This window comes from Lemur catta, chromosome 12 (assembly GCF_020740605.2).
Source record: "Lemur catta isolate mLemCat1 chromosome 12, mLemCat1.pri, whole genome shotgun sequence".
Lineage (NCBI taxonomy): Eukaryota > Metazoa > Chordata > Mammalia > Primates > Lemuridae > Lemur > Lemur catta.
This window is the reverse complement of record NC_059139.1, coordinates 50643663-50664989: the sequence shown is the minus strand read 5'-3', so window position 1 is coordinate 50664989 and position 21327 is coordinate 50643663. Positions and strand designations below refer to the sequence as shown.

At 37.5% G+C, this 21327-nt stretch overlaps 1 protein-coding gene across 1 annotated transcript in view; it reads left to right on the top strand.

Moving 5' to 3' along the window:
- The window catches only part of DMGDH (dimethylglycine dehydrogenase), a 59284-nt gene that overhangs the window by 1011 nt on the left and 36946 nt on the right, over nucleotides 1-21327 (top strand). Inside the window, exons 2-6 of the mRNA XM_045566182.1 lie at nucleotides 5351-5525; nucleotides 10237-10335; nucleotides 11848-12012; nucleotides 14630-14834; nucleotides 21035-21283. Coding sequence (XP_045422138.1) covers nucleotides 5351-5525; nucleotides 10237-10335; nucleotides 11848-12012; nucleotides 14630-14834; nucleotides 21035-21283 — 893 coding nt within the window. The remainder of the gene's footprint in view (nucleotides 1-5350; nucleotides 5526-10236; nucleotides 10336-11847; nucleotides 12013-14629; nucleotides 14835-21034; nucleotides 21284-21327) is intronic.

Below are 21327 nucleotides of genomic sequence, written 5' to 3'. Positions count from 1 at the left end.
ATTCAACAAGTATTTACTCAGTGTCTGTGATGTGCTAGGCTTGTCCCTGGTGCTGGGAAAAGTAGCTGCCAAGTCACAGTTCCTGCTCCATCAGTTACGTAGAATGTGGCCTTATACTTCAGAACTTCAGTTTCCTCATCTGTAAAGTGGAGATATGAATATTTGCTCTGCCTAACTCACAGGCAGAGCTGTGAATATGAAATAAAAGAATGCATGTGAAAGTGCTTTGTAAACTGTAAAGCATCACAAAAATATTTATAATAATAAAGATACTTTTTATCCAATGCAAAATGAAATAGAAATTTAACAAACAAATTGATCTGTTTAAAACTGATAAGACAAATAAAATTTCAGGACTATCCAAATGTATATGTTTTGCTAGATTCCTTTTGCAATGTGTAGTTCTATATTGAGCAAATCAAAATTCAAATTATTTTATTTCTTTATGTTCTTTATGTACCCAATTCCAAACTATCAAAAGGATTTTTTATTTTAGGAAGCACTTGGACAAGCACACAGACAATTAAAAAATTTCCATTTCTAATATAGAAGATAGGTGACCTGGGTTTTTAGCACAGTTCCTATTTTACTTTATTTCAAATATATTTATGACTATCCCTGACTATATCCAAAAGGAATTTAAGATAGTTATTCTCATAATCAAAAACACTATACCCAGTCTGGAACCCATTATGGCATGCTAGGCAGAAGGAATATTATACATTTTATAATGCTTTATTTTATATTATCAAATGGAATCTTCACAGCCCCATTTTGTAGAGGAGGAAATTTTAAGATGCTTGTCTAAATTTCCCTAAAATAGCTATTCAGTTGGACTGAGGACTCAAACCCAGGTTTCCCGATTTTTTTTTTAACTTGACCATTTTCCTAAAAGAAATCATCTGCTTTCTTTTGAACACACCAAAAAAGCTTTAAAATTATTATTGTTTGTTACCACTATAATGGTTTCAACTAAAGTACAAGATGTGCCCGGGCCATTTAAAATTGGATTTCTATGCAAAGTAGTCGAGTCATATGTGCATTATTTTTTTCTTACATGGCACACAAAGAGATGATAAAAGTCATTTAAAAACCATTTAAACAAAAGTACTAGAACATATTGTGGCACCAGGAAATAAGGAAGTACTCCAAGAATCATGTGGCCATGCGAAAAGGATGCAGGAGTCAACATAAAGAACCTCCTGCTGGCCAAATCTGAGACAATTTGGCATTAAAATAAATGATGAATAGTAATGGATTGTAACCCACTGAATACAATAAATGTCCATAAATTCATATTAATATAAACAACAAACAAACAGAAGTGAAAGGAAAACCCTACAGTAGAATGCCAACTGATAAATACAATAGGAATGATGGAATTAGGAAATACACAATAGATACTAAAACCACTCAGGAAAAGTTTAATGAGGAACAGGATATTTACATGGCCTCAAAGTAACACTCTACATTATTACTTATACAAAAGAGAGAATAGTAACTTTATAGGATAAATCTGACAGACACTACCTTAAGCAAGTTATCAGACATAACACCAATATTGGGTCAAACCAACATTAGATGCTTCCTGATCACATGCACTGGGAAGGACACAGCATCACTTCTATGATATTTTTGCCAAAACTGCATAACCTAAATCTCATCTGAGGAAACACCAGACAAACTCAGAGGAAAACAGGTCCGATACGGCTGCGGTCCCCAAACTCCGGTCCACAGACTGGTACCAGTCTGCGGACTGTTGGGATGGGCCCCCCAGCTCCGCCGTTCTCCTTCCCACCCCCGTCCTTGGAAAAATTGTCTTCCATGAAATTTAGGAAGAGGGGCATGCACAGCAGGAGCGGGGGCGGTGGCAAGCGAGGGAAGCTTCATCCGTATTTACAGCCGCTCCCCTACCCGTCGCTCGCATCACTGCCTGAGCTCAGTCCTTCACCCGCCCCGACCGTCTGTGGAAAACTGTCTTCCATAAAACGGGATCCTGGTGCCAAAAATGTTGGGGTTATGCTGCTGTAAAGTGAACTGGCTAGTATTCTTAAAAATGTCAAGGCCATGAAACACAAAGGAAGTCTGAGAAACTGTTCTAAATTAAATGGGACTAAAGAGACAGGACTCTGGATTTGATCCTTGCCTGGAAAAAGTAGCTATGAGTACATTATTGGGATAATTGATTACACTTTAATATGGATTATAGATTAGATAATCAATAGTATTGTATTGATGTTAAATTTCCTGATTTTGATAACTATGATGTAGTTATATAAGAGAATGTCTTTTTTCTCAGGAAATAGCACAGGAATATTAATATTTAGAAGTAAATGGGTTTGATAGCTGCAATTTACTCTAAAAATTGTACACATATATAATACACATATTATACATATATGTACAGTCATGCACTGCATAATGAAGTTTTGACCAATGGCAGACCGCATATATAACAGTGGTCCCATAAGATTATAATGGAACTGAAAAATTCCTATTGCCTGTTTTTTTCTTTTCTTTCTTTCTTCTTTTTTTTTTTTTTGAGACAGAGTCTTGTTCTGTTGCCCAGCCTAGAGTGCCATGGCATCAGGCTAGCTCACAGCAACCTAAAACTCCTGGGCTCAAGCAATCCTTCTGCCTCAGCCTCCCACGTGGCTGGGACTACAGGCATGCGCCACCATGCCCTGCTAATTTTTTCTATATATTTTTTAGTTGTCCAAATAATTTCTTTCTATTTTTTTAGTAGAGATGGGGGTCTTGCTCTTGCTCAGGCTGTTCTTGAACTCCTGAGCTCAAACGATCCACCCACCTCGGCCTCCCAGAGTCCTAGGATTACAGGCGTGAGCCACTGTGCCCAGCCAGTGTGTGTTTGTGTTTTAAGCTAAGTGTTGTTATAAAAGAGTCACAGAGTTAAAAGACATTCAAAAGTTTATAAAGTAAAATGTTACAGTAACCTAAGGTTAATTTATTATTGAAGAATTTTAAAAATAAATTTATTGATATTATAGCCTAAGTATGCAGTGTTTTAAAGTGTACAGTAATGTGCTAGGCCTTCACATTCACTCACCACTCACTCATTGACTCACCCAGAGCAACTTCAAGTCCTGCAAGCTCCATTCATAGTAAGTACCCTGTACAGGGGTACCATTTTTTCTACCACATTTTGACTATACCTTTTCTAGGTTTAGATATGTTTAGATACACAAATACTTACCATTGTATTACAGCCATCTATATGATTATGCACAGTAACTGGCTCTGCAGGTTTGTAGTGTAGACCACATAGCCTGGATGTGTATACATAGTCATGCATCACTTCACAACAGGGATATGTTCTGAGAAATGCATCATTAGGAGATTTCATTGTTGTGCAAACATTTTCTTACACAAACCTAGATAGTATAGACTACTATACACCTAGGCTATATGGTATAGCCATTATGATCTTATGGGACCACCGTCACATATGTGGTCTGTTGTTGACTTAAATGCCATTATGCGGTGCATGACTGTATATAAACTATATATAAGTGTGTGTATGTGTATTCTGAAATATTTGAGAGTAAATTGCATATATCATTTCCCTTCTAAGTATTCTAAGAGTTCATTGTACAATTCTTGCAACTCTTCTGAAAGTATATAAAAATAGAATGTTACTCCCCAAATCAGTTAAACCAATAAAGAAAAATTTTAGTCTCTAGTCTAGAAAAATGTTGAAGGCAGATTAGAATTTAGATATCAAGACTCTTTAGCAATGTTATATTCATCAGATAAATATATTACCTCCTTCCAGATAAAGGTAATAAAACGGATGGTATAATGATTATCATTATATCAATCCTAAGGAAATTTTCTATCTGGTCTTTTTTTTCAGTTTAAAACTCATCCTCAGAATTACAATTTTTAGACTCTTGTGTTATCAAGTATAATATGAGGCATCTGCCCAGAATTCTTAGTAATTCATATTGTGAAATCTCTAAGTTGGAAGTTAATGTAAAAAAAGGATCTGTAACTAGGAAAGAAGAAAATAGTAAGAATTGGGTAATAAAAAGCCTATTATTCATTAATATATTCAACAGCATTCATTGAGTACCTATTGTTTTAGGTGCTCAACATAGAGCAATGAGCCACTAGACCAAAAGAGAGACCAGGGCTCCCTTGGACCTCAGCTCCACACCGCAGCCTCTGTGGCCTTTTGGTGCCCTGGATTCTCCCAGTGTTTTCCTGACACAGAACTGCCCCCATAGCCTGGAATAATCTTCCTTTCTCACCTTACCTGTTTCTTTCTTTCTCATCCTTCAGACCTCAAATAAGCCATCTTTCTGCATATATACTCTTATGGAATCCTTTATTCCTCCTCCATGGCAACTTTTATTGTTGTAATCTCCACATTTGCGTTCTTATCTGACTGCTTGCTCTCCCCCCTACTATGTTGTAAGCTTCGGAGAGTAATGTTTGTTTTGGCTACTCATTGCTCTGTAGTATAGCGCCCTGTTCATGAAAGAAAATAGTTAGGAAATACTTGATGAATAAGGGAAGAATGGATGAATGAAATGTATGTATCAAAAATATAACCTGTGGTAATAATTAACAACCCCCCACTAATGAGCACTGCCTCTACTACAATTGCATTCTTTGCGGGATTTATGTAGCAAAATATGGTCAATAGAGGCTTGAGAGTAAGCCGTGGCAATGATCAAATGTATTCATTCAACACGCATACCAGAGATGGGCACTGCACAAGGGCCGGGGATCAGTCATGAATAACACATTGACACATTGTCCCCGCCTTTAAGAAGGTCATAGTCTAGGTAGGAAGATAGTCATGCAAATAATCATATTAGCCACTGAGTAATATTAATAATTACAATTAGAGAAGCAGGTACACAATTAGAGGAAGGCAAGTGAGGAAGATTATTTTGTCTGCCTCTCTTCAGCCTGGAGTGCATTGGTGGGAGGTGGTGATCCAAGATTTATAGGCGCTAAACTCGTGATTATGGCTTTTTTATGGAACAAAATGATTATATATGTGTTCTTTAGGTAGGAAAAATTATTCTCTAGGTTCTTTGAAAAAAAAAAAGAAGCCACTTGTTCATTTCTTTAGCTATATTAGTTACAGTGGACCAGAATCATTATATGGAATGGGGCTCAAATGTCCCTTCCCCCTCCCCTAACCAGGTTACCTAAGTCAGGGTTTAGATGGTCCAAATTATAATATGAAATCAGCACCATGCAAATCTCACAGTCCCAAGGTAGTGAGTATGGAGAAATGAGTAAAGGGAAGCACATTAGTCAGACCAAAACTGTGGTTACCAAGTAAAGTTATTATTTTTCAAAAATTTTCTTCCAGAGAGGAAAAACCACCTTTATCTGCAGAAACAAAATGGAAGGACAGAGCAGAAACAGTGATAATTGGAGGTGGCTGTGTTGGCGTGAGTCTGGCCTATCACTTGGCTAAGGCAGGGATGAAAGATGTGGTCCTGCTGGAGAAATCGGAGCTCACAGCTGGATCGACCTGGCACGCAGTAAGAAAAGCACCCCAAACTGTCCTATGCATGGAATTGTGCACGAGTGTGGTCCATTTCCTTCCCATTCACAACTCCCTGCTGCCAGCTCTTTAGAGCAAGTTCCCTTTCCGTAGAGCTGGAAGTACAGTTGCAGTTTAACTGGTGTACTTCCAGGCAGGGATTAATATTTATGATGTCCTTATCTTGAACAAATGGCTTCTGGATTCAAACCCTGGCTTTGCCGTTTTCTACCCATATGACTTCTAGCAAGTTACCTAAGTTTCCATTTTCTGATGCCTTAATGGGAATATTAATAATATCAACCTAATAGGGTTGCGATGAAGATCGAGTTAATATGTGTAAAGTTATTAAACACATGGTAAGTGTTTAAAAATAACTGCTAGCTTTTGTATCAAAGGATATTTGCTGGGTGATCCTGAATACGGGCCCAAGACATTTACCTATATTCCTGTTGCCTACATTTGGTGGTCCTTTTATTTATTTATGATTTTAATTTTGTGCAGTGAGATAATAGCCTGGCCTCATGAGGACTTAAATATGAGGACTACAAATGTATGCCACAGCTTTTGTGTTAAATAAAACACAAGACCAAGTCAAGCTTGCATAGTTAATGGTACATATTATAATGGTTCCAGTGCTGTCCTGTAATTGCGCTTAACTAGAACGCTGCTCAGGTAAATGAGGTGATTGACGCTGCTCTCATATTGCCAAACCAATTATTTCTGAAGCCAGCTAAGGATAGGAGAGGAAGTTTTTATGACTGTTGATGCAATTTTCTTTTGGAGGAGGATTTGGGCAATATTTGCCACTGTGCATCATGCCTTTTCGTCATTAGCTTTCCTCTACTGAGAAGAGGGAACGCTACTTTCAAGGGGCTTTTGGATATTCAGCACTTGCTCAAAGATGGGGTGGGGAAGTCTTGCACGAGAATGATTGCCTGCCTCTGGCTGAATCTGGGGAAGAGTGCTGCTCAGCCCCATCAAAGTCCTTGCCCTTGTGGAGCTCACATTCTAGTGGAGTAGACAGAAAACACACAACAGTGCTACAGAGTAATCAGCACCATGAAGTAAAATAGGGTAAAGGATGCAGAATGATGGGGAAAGAGGAGAAGTTAGGGAGGCTACTTCAAAGAGGTGACATGTGAGCAGGGACCCAGAAGCAGTGCGCAAGAGGGCGGTGAGGCTATCCAGGCAAGAGCATTTAGGTGGAGAGAAATTTAGGCAAGTGAAAACATCCTGTGAGGGAGGGCTTCCACCCTCTCACCACTTCTGGAGTGTTAAGGAAGGGCATACACTTTAATGTTTGAATTACTTATTTACTCATTTATGTACTGATTGAATGTGGTCTGCATTTTAGAATAGGTTGTAAGATTCCCTGGGTTTATTTCTTCCATGTCCCATAAATAAAAAGCAACATACCCTAAACCTAAGTTCTTTTAAGAAAAGTAAGCAGAGTTTTTAAGGTGATAGCTTCTTGTTAAAAGTCAACAATGCAAAATCATTTTCTTTAAGCAGGAGATACCAAAGTGAATGGAAAAAGGCATTATTTTGCCTTGTAGACAAGGTATTATGCTATAGTTTACAAATGAGGATTCATGCAGTATGAGGTCAAGATGGAATAAGGCATCAGGAGCTAAAGGTCTTTGGCCTCCTTGGAATAAATTAAAAGAAGAGAGAGTTGTCCTAGGAAGCTGATTCTAGGCTTTTTTTTTTCTTTTCTTTTCTTTTTTGTACAAGTCAAAGGGGCCTCCTGTGAGAAGCAGCATGAAGAAATCCCATATATTAGGAATTTTTAACACAGAGAAATTTGTGGAGTAGATAGGAGAATATGGAAGGTTGGGGAGCCAGATTAAAGAAGGGGGCAGACTACAAAAATAAAGGCAGTCTCACTGAAATATAGCATGTGCTCAATGACAAAAGCGTCTGGAGAGTGCAGAAATCAAATGCTTGAGGAGGAAGGCACAGCCCAAAAAGTGAATATTCGAAATAGAATCACAAATCCATAAATCCTGAGGTTTTGATATATTTTAACAAGACTGCTTTGACAGCTCATGATATTCCTAACAATATAGAGCATTTCATGTCTGGTGGAGGGAAAGGAGAGAGGTTGGAGTGAGAAGCAGTTTTGGAGCACGAGGTCTCCAGGAGAGGCTGCCCCTGGGGATGGTGCCAAGGCGGATGTTTTGGAGAGCTGAGGACTAAAGATGCAAGGGAATCCATTTGGGGGTAGGAAGATGACATTAAAACTTTCAATTTGTTTTTATCTACGAATATAAGAAAGAAATTAAGCTTTACTAATATTTATAAATGGCCCTTGAATTTGATGTAGGTGACATATTGTGTATGATTTCAAGGTTGACTAAGGGGGAGGTTGGCAGTCCATGGGGAGAGTATCCTTATTCTTTCTTTTGTCTTCTGTGTATCATGACATAGTGCAGATTACATGTTATAGGATGTCATCATTGTGATTAGTTTTATAGAAACTGGGCTTCAAACAATATAATTTGTAATGAAAGGGCGAGGGGGTGAACTTGAGAGTGTTATACTACACAGAGATTTTTTGGTTGTCTCCCAGCAATAGTTAAAAGAGTTTTGAAACTTAAAGATAAGTTTTTCTTTTACAAAAAGACAAGTGTTCCACATTTGCTGACCTTTGTAGTGATGCAAATGGATGTCAGTCATTTCTACATAGCAGATTATATATTAAAAAAAATATGCAGTCTATCTCTTCAGAGTAAAATTGATGCTTTCAAAAGGTAAGAAATAACTGCCTTTTCCAAAATGATCCTGTTGGGAAGAGAGCATTTTGAAAACAGATGTTTCTAAATGGTGGTATTATTTATTAGATTTTCTGCCAAAATGATATGTATCACTTAGAAAAACTCATATATGTGAGAAATAAATTTTTTAACCCACTTAACATTTTTCCGAATGAGGAGTTTCAGTGGGCTTTGTCACCATTTATTTAAAATACAAATAAAAAAAAAAGCAATACCTAGTCCAATTAGTTTGTAACAACAACGGATGGACAAGAGAACATGAGAAATGACAGTCAAATGTCAACAGAAACCTTTGTATAGGTGTTGACTGGGATGGAGGAAGGGGAAATTAGGTTAAATATTTCACTAATTCCAGTTTGTTTTTGTGTGTTTATGATCTCTATTAATATTTACATATCATGTGTAAAGAAAGAAATACACATATTTAGTAGTTATGCTCAAAAATGTTCATGGGGTATATAAGTGTAAGGAAAAAAGATTTATAGCCACTGGGATATAGGATGGGTTGAGATCAGTCACTGGACTTTTTGAGGCAGTCGAAGCTCCTGAAAGAGGGAAAGGATTATTAAAGAGAAAGGGAAAGAAAGTTGCACTAGTTAGCACCCATTATGCTCTCCTTTATTTAGTATCCATTGATGATTTTTCAACTTTATTATTCTTTTCATACTTATTGTCAGTCTAGTATAAAGAGGAACTTTCTCTTTTCCCCTATTGATTTACTTATTTGTATCAACAAGGATTCATAAATTCTTAATTTATTCAAAGGGTTATAATTCTTAATGATTACATCCCTGTTTCATCTTCCCTCCTTTATCTTCTTCAACAACTATAATCATTTTCTTTCTTCAAATCAAAGCTAAAACCCCTTCCTATTGAAGACTTTTGTGGCCCTTCTAGCATCTTCTCTTCCCTTGGTTACCATAGTTTCTGTGTCTCTCCTGTGCCTTTGATTTCACTGTTTCATGTATAAAAGTTTCATGACCTCAATCAGACCATAAAGCCTTGAAGGAAAAGATCAATGTTTTCTCCTTCTTCAGACTTCCTCTTTAATATGTTCTTGTTGAAATCATAGAAGAGAAAAACATTGTGCCCTCTTTATATTTAATGTCGCAAGACTAACACTTAAACTAATCGTAGATACCATGCAGATATTACATTCAAATAATTTAAATGGAAACACTAATGTAAACCCTAGATTTTGAACACAGAATAAAAGGCAAAAGCCAATACATAAACGTATAAAAATTAAATACTTTTTATCCCTGACTGAGAAAATGGAATCCATATCTTACTTCTGACTATCCTAGCAGCAAGGAAAAGAGTACTTATTCAACAAATATTTCTGGAGTACCACCTATGTGCTTATCAAACAGGTTAAGCTTTGACAAAAATCTGTTCACCTATACACCAGGCTCTGATTAGAAGGAATTTTCTAATTGTTCAGTTTTGCAATTTCAGGAAAGGGACAGGAGGGCTGCTTTATTCAAGTGAAAGGTGGGGATGGGGTTAAAAAAAAATCCTTCACTAGTCGCCTCCGCTTAAGGGAACACACACATGGTTTGCTGGCTTGAGCCACATTGTATGCCATTCCCCTATACTATTCTTAATAATGCCTACTCCTAAACTTTCCATCTAAACCATCCCATTTCTGAATCTCTAAACAACCCTTCCTGGTAACTCTTAAGGACTTACTGTGTATGGTCGTTGGCTGGCTCTCACTTTACTTATGTGGTTCAAATTGCTTCTTATAACCCATCATGAGCCTTATGCTCTGATGCGCTCAAACTGCTGCTGATGTGTTCTCATCCCAAAGAATTGGCTGGTGCTTCTCAGTTTCTTGCCAGCATTAAATTACCACTTCACAGATAAACTATCAACATTTTGAGAATGTTAACTTTTTTAGTATTTCTTTTCCTCCTTGCTTTTAAGGCAGGTTTAACAACTTACTTTCATCCTGGAATAAACTTGAAGAAAATCCATTATGATAGCATCAAACTGTATGAGAAACTGGAAGAAGAAACTGGGCAGGTAAATGCATTTAACTTAAAACCATCTGTTAGGTCAATCTCTCAGAAACATGTATATTCTGAAGGATTCTGACAAGTCACCATGTGTGTAGTGACATCACTGCCATGTGCAGTGTTTAATGTGGTAGAGAAATATGATGCGAATTTATAGAAAAGAACCTGTAGCGTTTGCTTGAAAATCAATTTAATTTCTTGAAGTGTGTTATCCATGTAATTAACTCTTTTTTATTTTTTAAATGAAGAAAGAATAAAAAGGAACTTTTAAAAATATCTTTAGCCAGTTACTATATCTAGAAACTAAGAAATTGGAGCCTTTCGTCGATTGGATTGCAAAGGATCTGAGAGCAGCGTGTGCCAGATTGTCACGCGGCTTTGAAAAGTACTTCACTAAAAGCTCCCCCCAATTTTTATTTTTATCTGTTCTCAAATTTACTTGTACTCTCAAAATAAAGTGGCAGGCACAGGGTATTCATAGGCTTCAACCATAAGATTGAAATCTACTCAAATGTTTCATGCTGTCTCCCTTGCCTAAAACTATCAAATGGCTCCCCACAGTCTACAGGGTAAAGCCAATGGATTAGTGTGGCCTTAGGAGCATGACCTTCATCCGCTGACCTCTGCCTGCTGTCCCAACATTTTCTCTTGCCTCTGCTCCTGTGCTTCAGCTATTCTCAATTACATTCTGGAATGTGCTGAGCTCTTTCAAATCACTGTTTTTTTTTTGTCTGTGCTGTGTTCTATTTTCTCTGCTGCTTCCTCTGCCTGAAACTACATTTCCTGTGGCCCCATCTTCAGCATTCACCCTCCACCCTTCCTCAGGGGTCGCCCCTTGGAGAAGCCTTTCTCGACTGTCCCTGCCTGCCCAGTAGGGCCAACCTCGGGGCCCATCTCTTGGTTCTAAAAGCAGTTGAGCACACCCCCTCTCACAATATCTCTGTCGTACTTGTGGCGTTACTGGTTGGTTTTCCCTACAGATTATGAGCAACTTGAAGGCAAGGACTGCATTTTTTCTCTCTGTAACCCAGGGCCTACCCGAGTGCTTGGCAAACTAAAGGACTTCAGTAAATGTCAAATGAATGTTTAATTGAATTCAGACCTAATCTCATCATCACGACATTTTGATTCTTCATAATCTCTCCACAAATCCTTTATCTTTCTCTTTTTCACATAATTTTCTTTCACTCTGTACATTAACACTCATCCTCTGTTACTCCAATTATGCATTTAGCTGTCTCTCTTCAACTGTGGAATGTAAGTTGTACCTAGGCAGGGGCTTTGCTTTTCTTGTTCACTTTGACATCTCTGGGCCTGGTACAGAGGCGGCACTTAGTGAATGCAGTAGTTGCTGAATGAATTGTCTTTTTATAAGATGAAAATTTTTATATGGTTATTTCTTTTGCTCATAGTAAATCTCTTTTCTTGTATAGCTCAATTTTCATTGTGCTGGAGAAGAACCATGTTTGAGTGCCAAATAATGATTTATTTATGGACTTTTATTGGAATATTATCACAGGTGGTGGGATTCCATCAGCCAGGTAGTATCAGACTTGCTACAACTCCTGTGAGGGTAGATGAATTTAAATATCAGATGACTCGGACTGGCTGGCATGCAACAGAACAGTATATTATTGAACCTGAAAAAATTCAAGAAATGTTCCCTTTACTCAACATGAATAAGGTATTTATCTTAAGGGCATTTTCACCATTTGTTGACTTGAATTAAAATTAGAAAAAGTTATGTTAAGAAGTTAATTTAAAATAGAAAAATATTGTACACACATTTTGAATGGCAAAATCAGATGATTAATGCTGGAATTTGGGTAAATTACAAGGTGGGCTGTTATATACGCTGAATGAAATATGAAAAATCTTACTAGTTTTCTACCTATGACAACTGAGAAAACATTTTTAATACTTTTCTATTATTGTGTCCCCCAGATCTAAGGGTTTCTGTACATAAACCTTCTGTTTGAGAACTGCAGAGAAAATGATAACTTCATATGACAAATAAGTGTCTAGAAAGATTGTGTTATTAAAATTTTTTTAAAAATCAAATTAAGAAGTACCATGCTATATTGCTCTACAAATATTACCTAGTTCAAAGCTGTACTTCCCTTACAGACTCTGTGCAAGGCATAAATCTAGATTTATACCACATTTGCCTGAGAAAATCCACTTGACAGGGAATTTTGCGTTTTTTCCTACAGGAGGATAAACTCTTTTGAATAATAATAACAATGACTAACACTTGCTACAGCATATATTTGTGTATTAGTTACTATGCTAAGTTCTTTGCATGCATAATTTCATTTAACTTCAAAATAATATTATGAGACATATATATATATATATATATATATATTTTTTTTTTTTTGAGACAGTCTCACTCTGTTGTCTGGGCTAGAGTGTCGTGGTGTCAGCCTAGCTCACAGCAACCTCAAACTCTTGGGCTCAAGCAATCCTTTACTGCCTCAGCCTCCTGAGTAGCTGGGACTACAGGCATGTGCCACCATGCCAGGCTAATTTTTTCTATATACTTTTAGTTGTCTGGTTAATTTATTTCTATTTTTTAGTAGAGATGGGGTCTCGGTCTTGCTCAGGGTGGTCCTGAACTCCTGACCTTGAGCGATCCTCCCACCTTGGCCTCCCAGAGTGCTAGGATTACAGGTGTGAGCCACCGCGCCCAGCCAAGATATACATTATGATTAAACAGGAAATTGTAGCTTAGACAGGTTACACAGTGGGCCTGAGCACATTCATTAGGAAGACCTGGAGCAGAGATCTGAATCCAGGCTTTCTGACTCCATTGGACTGTACATACTGTCCAAGTGTCTGGGGAGGGGCTGTTTGGGAAGCAGATGTTTGTTTCCCTGCTGGTGACTACTGCAGTAGTTCCCATCTCCAAGGGAGATTGATCTGGGCTTGGGTCATTTGCTCTTGTGGGTCTTCACAGGCTGCTGGCACTCCCTTGTCCGTAGTTTTGTGTGACACCAGTGTGATGGCAGTTTGGTGTTGCAGTGCATTGCTTGCATGGAAATTCCATTCCCACTATACGTAAGGATATACATTAGTCTGTTTATATGTCAGTCCTGGAATGCTTTGCTGGAAGTCCTCATCATCAATAATTTTTCTCAAGGGCCTAAGGCAATGGAAATACATGTCAAGAGTATTCTCTGGTTCTGGGATGGGGACTGAATCAAACAGATATGACATCACTGCAACAAGGATATATCTATGTCAAAGCACCACTGTGACATTTGGAAGTCTTCAGAAATGTGAATTCCATTAAAATCAAAAGTCCCTTGCACTAGACCTATACTAAGTGAAAGGATTAAATTAGTTATCAAAAACTTTCCTCAAAGAAAATCCTGGGCCCAGATGACTTCACTGGTTAATTCTACCAGACATTTAAAGAAGAGTTAATACTAATACTTCATTAACTCTTCCAAAAATAAAAGAAAAGTGAACACTCCTCAACTCATTCTATGAGGCCAGTATTGCCTTGATACCCTACCCAAATCAGTCAGACATCACACACAAAAAAAGAATGACTGGTATTCCTTATGAATATAGATGCAAAAATCACCAACAAAATACTAGCAAACTGAAATAAACAACATATAAAACAGATTATACAGCATGGCCAAGTGGAATATATCCTAGCAATGCAGGGTTGGCTTAACATATAAATATTAATCAATGTAATAATACCACATTAATGGAATAAACCACACAATCATTTCAACAGATGCAGGAAAAACATTTGACAAAAGCTTCTTGCTTGTATTTTGTGCTCAGTAGATTTTTCTTGAATAGAAGAGACCTAGTACTTCACTGTTTACTCTATCAACTCATTTTCTGAGTTTCATTCTCCTTTGTTTTCCCCACAATACCTAGCCTGAAGCCCTAACACAAAGTAGAGATTCAAGAAATAGTTACCGAATCAAGTATAAATTTTCCTGACACCAGATATGTATTTAACATGTGAATTTGACAGTATTAAGCAATTAAATTTAAATTATAATTGATATATCAGTTAGGATTAGATTTGGCTTCAAATGTCAGAAACCAAAATAATAATGTTTAAACAAGCTAGAAGTTTATTTCTCTCTCATTTCACAGTCCAGGACTTGAATGGTGGCTCTTTTCATGAAGACATCAGCGACCCAGTTACCTTCCAGATCAAGAAACACTTTTAAAGTCCAGTTTTATTTAACATTTGCTAGCAGAATATATTTAGACTGAGTAATAAATGTATATTCATTTGAATATTGACTCTATTATGATTGATTTAGATTTTAGCTGGATTGTATAACCCTGGAGATGGTCACATTGATCCTTATTCTCTAACTATGGCCCTGGCTGCTGGGGCCAGGAAATATGGTGCCCTTTTAAAATATCCTGCACCAGTGACTTCTCTGAAACTCAGGTCAGATGGAACATGGGACGTTGAAACACCCCAGGGATCTATGAGAGCAAAGAGAATTGTGAATGCTGCAGGTAAGCATCATATCTTTCTTAAAAAAGATCTGTGTTTTTTTAAGTGGCAAAGAAATAAGATAGCCATAAAGTAATGTTTTATATGATGGACATTGTCATGGAGCACTGTGGTGCTCCCAAGTTAAACATTTTGTCTGTTTTTAAGCTACAAAACCCTCCCCCCACCACTTTCCTCTTGAGATACCACTCTTTCCTTGAATATCCACAAAAAGTTGGTATTTTTCTCCATTCTCCATTTTCTTTTGCTCCAGATTATGTTTTGCTAAATTCTACTTTTTTCTATGTTTACTGTTTCTTTATACTAATAACCAAGTTCTAGTGTTCAAATTCATGAGCATTTTCTTTGTTTTCAATCTGCTTATTTAGGGCAGATTTGATCACTTGTACTATCTCATCTATTTCTGATTACTTTTGACACTAGTCATAAAACTCTTAACCCTTCTCCTTTCAGAGCAATATTCAACATATTCCATAATCTTTTCTGTAGATTGTTCTGTTATAGTTTAGACTCACAGAGTAGTGAAGCCATAGAGATATTTGGGATAATTTAACAACGCACTCATTTTCCATTGGTAGAGGGCAAGGTCCAGAAGAGTCATGTTACTTGGCCAAGCAACACAGCTAGTTTTGTCAGAGATAAGACTGGGATCTGGGTCTTTTGATTCTTGAGTTAATATACTTTCTAACAGATTGGTCTCATGTGAAGTCATTTTAAACTATCACACGTGCAAAAATAAATTTTAGTGAAAATGCTTTTGGAGCCTAAACTGGGCTAATAGTTTGTATTTTTCTAAAATTCATAAGGATTCCTTTAAAACCTAAAATAAGCATGAGGCAGTGACTGATTTTCTTTGAGTTATTGCTTAAATTACTAATGAAGACAATCTTTATTAGTGGCAGAAAGTCCTTGAGAACCACTGTCTCCTGCTGGCCTGCAAAACATATCCCTGGAATTGGGTTGACAGTGTGTGTGGCCCTGCATGGGGTGGTGATGCCTCCCTTTGTCCTTTGTTCCTGGTGCCTTTTGCCCACCCATATCCACTCCCCAGCCCTGGTAACTCCAGGCAGCTCTTTGTTGAGACTATCCAGTCTCAATTCTCAATTCCTTCCCTGATTCAGATCAGATCTCTGCCCCATAATCTCCTTTCCCCCCCTTTTTCTCCTCCATCACTTTTCTTCAATGGGGCAAAGTTACTGAAGAAAATCTAACTGATTATATACTAGTCGTCCGTAGGTGGTATGGAGGGGTGTGTGTATGTCTGTATTCAAAAAAACTTTATTTAAAAGATAGAAGCTCTCCAAAGGGTGAGCCTCAGTAGCTGGAGGCAAAGGTTTGGATATACCTCCTTCTACAATTGAAGCTAACAAAGATCAATTTTATGAATAAAAGCAATCATCTGCAGAAGGCATCATGCTGAAATGGTCTGAGAATGTGTGGCTGGTAGAATTTTTCCCAGAGTTACTCAGTGAGACCAGGAAGTCTCACAAATTTAGGCAAATTCCTCAGGCCAGCTCTGAAATCTGATTAAAGTAACCAGAATATAGACTCGGAAATACAACCAAAATGTAAAAATGTCAATGCTGCTGGGTCTTCAGGATATCCATAAAAAGGAGAGCCTAACAGAGAGTTGAATGATGGTTACCAGAGATTGGGAAGGGTAGAGGGAGGGGGAGATAAAATGGGATGGTTAATGGGTGCAAAAATATAGGTAGATAGGTAGAATTAACAATATTTGGTAGCACAACAGAGTGACTATAAGCAACAATAAGTTAGGGTATACTTTAAAATAACTAAAAGAGTAGAATTGGAATGTTCCTAACACAAAGAAAAGTTAAGTGCCTGAGGTGATGGATACCCCAATTACCCTGATTTGATTAATTCACATTGTATGCCTGTATAAAAACATCATATGTACACTATAAAGATATACAACTATTATATTTATAATTATTTAGTTATAATTAATTAAATTTAATAGAATATATTTATAGTTAACATAATGTAATTTAATTGTATCTTTAATTATTATGTACCCATAATAATTAAAAATAAAATAAAATAAAAAGGAAGATCTAAGAGTGAAGATTTGTCAGTTTGCTGATGTGCTTCCAGCATCGTCCACGGCAGTGGTGCTCTCTGGCCCAGAGGCATGCATTGCCAACTGAGTGACTCAGGCAAGTTGCTCATTTGTAAAATGGGAATAACATTGCCCATCTTGAAAAGTTATTATGGGTAGCAAATAAGCTAATAATGTAAAGTACCCAGAACAGGGATTACCATGTAGAAAGCACTAAAAAAATTAGGTATAATAATTATTATGAATATTACAATTATTTCCTTGATAGTCTATGCCCTAGTCTGGGAGACAGTAGCATCAGGTTATAGCTACTTAGTACTAGACTTAAGATTGCTCAACTTCTTTCTTTTCCCCTGTAGGCATCCAGCCCCTATTCTGCTAGTAAATTGGCTTCCCAAAGAGCTTGGTTACCAAGTTAGTGTGCATAAGAATCACTTTAGGAAGTTTCTCAGGCTTCAAAAAGATTCTAATTCAGATGTTCGAGGTGGCAGCTCAAAAGCTGCATTTTAAATAAGTACTCCAGGTACTGTACTGCCTGCACCAGATAATTTGCAAAAATTCTTTGGAGAAACAGGACTCTATGGGTGTTCCTACAGGAGAGAGAATGTAGTGACTGTATTCTTATTTTTTTTCTCTTGCCATTTGGCTTTGCAATAAGTGACCATATTCTTGAGCAAGCAGAGCTGTGGAAGTTTCTGACACTTCCAACATTTTGGTGTGCAGTAGTCTAATTTGCCTTTAGCACTGGAAGCTTTCAACATTGGCTTTATTCTACTCCTTCCCTCAGGCGCAGCTCAGGGACATGGCCATATGCTATTTATTATGACACAAACTTTTTCTCTGCATAGTGTTGAATGTTCCTCTTGACCTCATTTCCAATTGACTCATTAAGCCCAAGATAACTTTGTAAAATTTTCCTAATATGGTAAATCAGAAATGTGCTTGGATCATGCTAACGTGAAGCCTAGTGCTCAGCCAAAAAGAATTGTTTGATTTTGTCTGATATTCTTGGTCAAAGAATAAAACCATTATTGTCACTGTATAAACCATGTAGTAGAAGTAAACTTGTCCATGAACCTTCAGCCTGCATTTCATTTCTATTAATCACTGCACTTTTAAAAATTGGAAGTCATTGCCAATGGTCATTTTTATTGACTCTTCAGTTGTTTTTCAGGTGATAATGGTAGATTTTAGAATGAGTCCTCCACATTTGTCTCTTTTCCCTTTGATCTTTTTTTTTTTTTTTTTTTTTTGACACAGAGTCTCACTCTGTTGCCCAGGCTAGAGTGACGTGGCGTCAGCCTAGCTCACAGCAACCTCAAACTCCTGGGCTCAAGTGATCCTCCTGCCTCAGCCTCCCGATAGCTGGGACTACAGGCATGTGCCACCATGCCCGGCTAATTTTTTCTATATATGTTTTTAGCTTTCCATATAATTTCTTTCTATTTTTAGTAGAGACAGGGTCTTGATCTTGCTCAGGCTGGTCTCGAACTCCTGAGCTCAAACGATCCACCCACCACCCACCTCGGCTTCCCAGAGTGCTAGGATTGCAGGCATGAGCCACCAGGCCGCCCGGCCTTCCCTTTGATCTTGGTGGATGGATGATGTAGTAGGAGAGGAAGGGTAATCCTGGCTAGATTTAGGCTAATTTGATTGACATAGAGAAGAAGAGAATGCCAACAGACACCACCCCCATAGGGTAAAACAGCATAGAGCTTGCTATGAGATTTGAAGTAATATAGTTACATGATACTTATGCATACATTTCCACTTTATTTTAATGATAAAGTGCATTAATAAGCAAGCAGTTGGACTCAGAAATTCATAAATATGTTTGGATAAAACAATTTATTTTCTTCAATTTATGTTTTTTTAAAAATGTTAAATAAGAATTTATTAGTTTTAATTAACCTATGCATTCTCAGTGAGGGTTCTACCACCCCCAAGGGGGTGAAAATGGGTTCTTTTATGTACAAAGCACAGAAACAGTACATAAATAGATATATAGTATATCTGTGGTATTAAAATTACATGGGGGTTGGCTGGGCATGGTGGCTCACACCTGTAACCCAGCATTCTGGGATGCCAAGGCAGGAAGATCGCTTGAGGCTAAGAGTTCAAGACCAGCCTGGGCAACATAGCACAAGACCCTCTCTCTACCAAAAAAAAAATTTACATTGTGGGGGAGGCAGGAAAAAATGTCTAACAGCTCCTGGGTCAATAAGAAAACAAAGTTGTAAAAAAGGGCATTTACATGTAGTCAGTGGAGAGCTGTATAGGATATCAGCAACACAGGCAGGGGAGCCCTGGCAGTGCCAAAGGGCGGCACTGACCTGTCACTGTGTAACCAGGCAGGAGCAGCAGACGGGGACAGGTCTGAAAATTTATGTTTTTAACTGAAAGAAGTATATTGAGGATACTGCAGTAGTTTGAATTTCTAGGCTAAATATTTTGATTTTTTTATATTTTAAAACTCCTCAAGTATGTATAACTAGAACATGTAGCTTTACTACATTTTCCTACAACGTTCTGACATTGGTAATTCATATCCTCCTATTAGAAAGAATAAATTATGTCCCTAAATTATTAAAAGACCAACAAACAGCTCTGATGCCCACAGGTCAGATTTCTAATTTGCAAATAGGTACCCATTTCTAGATTTATTATACAAGTGTGACCAACTTAGCTGTTAGGCCAAAACAAAACAATAAAACACAAGGATAATGCATAGATGGAAATAAACTTTAGCACTTATGAGCACGTAATCTGGACTCCCAGACTGACTTATAATTGATGATTCTGTGTCTGGCTCTGAACTTCATAATGATGGAGACTTCTGAGCTCCTTATTAGATTCAGAAAAAAAGCAAGCAGAAATGGCTAAAAATTTAGAGAGTGCAACCATTAAAGAAATAACTTAAATAGGATTCTCTAATCATTTGAATGATTCCTCAAAATTATTATGAAACAAACATGCAAATAGAACTCCTTCCCCACCAATAATCCATTGATGGGTCAGGTGACACCATATCCTTGCCAAACAATAATAATTTTTATTAGTTTAGTTTCTAAAAGACCTTTACACAAGTAGGGGTGGCTTAGATTTATAAAATAAAGTCTTCCACAGCAAGAAAACCAATAAGACGTGTTGCTTACAGGACCTCTCAGTGTGACCTCAGGTATGTCTTACCCTTTTGGACCTTCGCTCCCACTTCTGTGTTCTGAAGGGTCAGCCTGGGAAAGAAACAAAGGTCCCTTCAGCTACAAATTATCCAGTTCTGTCTTTTGCAAATGAAAAAAATAACATTAATTTCCACCAATAAGACAGTCCCTATGCAAATCATTAAGTGAGAAACATTTGTTTGGGAAACTCCCCACCTACTTTTGAACCCAGTCTTCTTCCCCTTCGTCTGGCTTCTCTTCTTCCCTGTTTTTGACTCCTCGTGCCTTTGTGCCCTTTAAGAAAAAGGATCTTGCAAACTTACTCAAACTAAACTTTTAAAACAACAGATAAAACTTAATATGCTCTCTCTCCCAAAGTACATACATTTTCAAATTTTAAGTTAGCAGCACCATTTTGTGCTTGTGGAATTTTAGGCATCAACAATTTGGGGAGAATAGGGTTGGGGGTAGAGAAGTTGACTTGCAGGGCTTTACCATGTACTGTCCTTACGTATTATGTTGATCACATCAACATAGGGCCTCTCCTTTGCCTGACAACCCCTGGCCACAAGTAGGGTCAGTCTGTTACCATACTTTTTATCAACATCAGTACATTTTATATAGTCGGGTTGTTTGTTTTTTCTTTCAAATAAAATTTTTTGGGTTTTTTTTCTGCCTACCTTTGCATATGGGCAAAATACTTTTTCAGGAATGGCATTCCCTTAGATTCCAGAAATCTTCAAAACTCTGGGCAATGCAAAATATTGTCTTGTCTTCTCTTCCCCTATTTAATTTTGCAATGACAAAAATGTTAAAGATTCTTATGACATTCTTTAGTCCTTGCCATGAGTACTCAAGCCTTCTAAATATTTTATTTTAATAAAAATTGCTATCCATATCAGTGTCTGATATGGTATGCTTATATATGTGCTGACATTTTTAAATGATTTTTTTGTTTAAGGATTTTGGGCTCGTGAAGTAGGTAAAATGATTGGGCTAGAACATCCTCTCATTGCGGTTCAACATCAATATGTTGTTACATCAACTATACCGGAAGTGAAAGCTTTGAAACGAGAACTCCCTGTGATCCGTGATCTGGAAGGATCATTTTACCTCCGACAGGAAAGGGATGGGCTTTTGTTTGGTCCGTATGAAAGTCAGGAGAAAATGAAACTTCAGGACTCCTGGGTCACCAATGGAGTTCCTCCAGGTGGGTTCAGCAGACGAAAGTGTGTGCAGGTCCCACACGTGTGG